The sequence below is a fragment of the Acanthisitta chloris genome, unplaced genomic scaffold, assembly GCF_000695815.1.
Source record: "Acanthisitta chloris isolate BGI_N310 unplaced genomic scaffold, ASM69581v1 scaffold41036, whole genome shotgun sequence".
Lineage (NCBI taxonomy): Eukaryota > Metazoa > Chordata > Aves > Passeriformes > Acanthisittidae > Acanthisitta > Acanthisitta chloris.
This window is the reverse complement of record NW_008677222.1, coordinates 9,198-10,689: the sequence shown is the minus strand read 5'-3', so window position 1 is coordinate 10,689 and position 1,492 is coordinate 9,198. Positions and strand designations below refer to the sequence as shown.

At 43.5% G+C, this 1,492-nt stretch overlaps 1 protein-coding gene across 1 annotated transcript in view; it reads right to left on the bottom strand.

Annotated features, from left to right (window-relative positions):
- Positions 1-1,012: 1,012 nt before the first annotated feature.
- Positions 1,013-1,492, bottom strand: part of PRMT9 (protein arginine methyltransferase 9) — a 9,198-nt gene continuing 8,718 nt past the window's right edge. Inside the window, exons 7-8 of the mRNA XM_009076410.1 lie at positions 1,357-1,377; positions 1,013-1,228 (exon numbers count right to left, since the gene is read on the bottom strand). Coding sequence (XP_009074658.1) covers positions 1,013-1,228; positions 1,357-1,377 — 237 coding nt within the window. The remainder of the gene's footprint in view (positions 1,229-1,356; positions 1,378-1,492) is intronic.

Sequence of the window (1,492 nt, the reverse complement as noted above, 5' to 3'; positions counted from 1 at the left end):
TGCTATGGTAGCTGATGTACAACTTCCATACAGACAAGAGTTCAGGCACATTTTATCACCAGAAATGATTCTCTGAAGGATTCTAAAGCATTGACTAGCTTTACCTTGCACTCCTTTACAGCTTTTTAGAATTTGTGTGCAACAGTGACTTGTGATACTGCAACTGGAATGCTGTTACAGTCCCACTACAAGGCTAACATCCCAATACACTGGAAGTTGGGGTTGTTCAGCCTGGGGAAGAGAAGGTTGTGTGGAGACCTCAGAGCACCTTCCAGGAGCTGAAGGGGCTCCAGGGAAGCTGCAGAGGGATCTGTGTTAGGAGCTGCAGGGACAGGACAAGGGGCAATGGGCACAAATTGAAAGAGGGAAATTTAGCTTAGATACTAGGAAAGAGTTTTTTCCTGTGAGGGTGGTGAGACACTGCTCCAGGTTGCCCAAAGAGGTAGTGGAAACCCCAACCCTGGCAGTGTTCAAAGCCAAGTTGGATGAAGCCTTGAGCAACATGCTCTGGTGGGAGGTGTCCCTGCCCAGGGCAGGGGGTTGAGGCTGGATGATCCCTAAGGTCTATTCCAACCCCTAAAATTCCAAGAATCACAGATTCAAAGTAAGGGACTTTGGCAACTGAGAAGTGGAACTACAGTTTAAGAAACAAGGACTGTATGCCAAACAGCCAGAGCTGTTTATTTGAGTTACAGGCATAGGGATGGGTTTTTGTCTTACTATATAGATGCCAGGGTAGCAGGGGAAGTCTCTCCCACTGCTGTAGTCACTAGAGTAGCAAGTAATCAGGTTTTTCCTGCAGTGAAAAAAGTACCTCAAACTGCTTGGTAAGATACCCTTACAGTGCAAATTTTATTCCATTAGTAGAATCTCGTATTTACTATTAAGGCAAGAAAACAGACTTCTTGATCAGCAAGTAAAATGTAGACTTTAATACAAAAGAACAGCAGTGATGTTGTGAACAATTTATGCATAGGTAATTCACCACAAGTCAGTTCACACGTGACATTCTTCACCGTTTGACTGTAATACTAATATTGCTTTTATGGTGTTGAACATCAAGCACAAGTTCATCTCCAACCTGAACTGGGATGGGCTCATCCAGAACAACTGCAGCTTGTTTCCAGTGTGAGGACTCATCTGACGTGTTCAAGCTGTGCTCTTCATCTAGGTGGATGTGATACCAGAAGGGAATTGCAGTGACCTGGCCAGACTTGCAAATTTGTACCTAAAAATATTTAGAATATTAGTTTAATTGGTTACACCATTTTCTGGACTGGATGATCTTTGAGGTGTCTTCCAACCTGGTTGATTCTATGATTCTTACTTCTTTGAAAAGGAAGTAATTCAAACCACTTCAATCCTTTTCAGGGATACCTGCAGACAAGTCAATTCTGCACTGCCATTTTCAGCCCTGGTAAGCCATTAAGGAGCAGCTGTGCAGAACAGCAGTTAGAACATGCTTCTGGTTTCATGTACACTCAAAACTCAC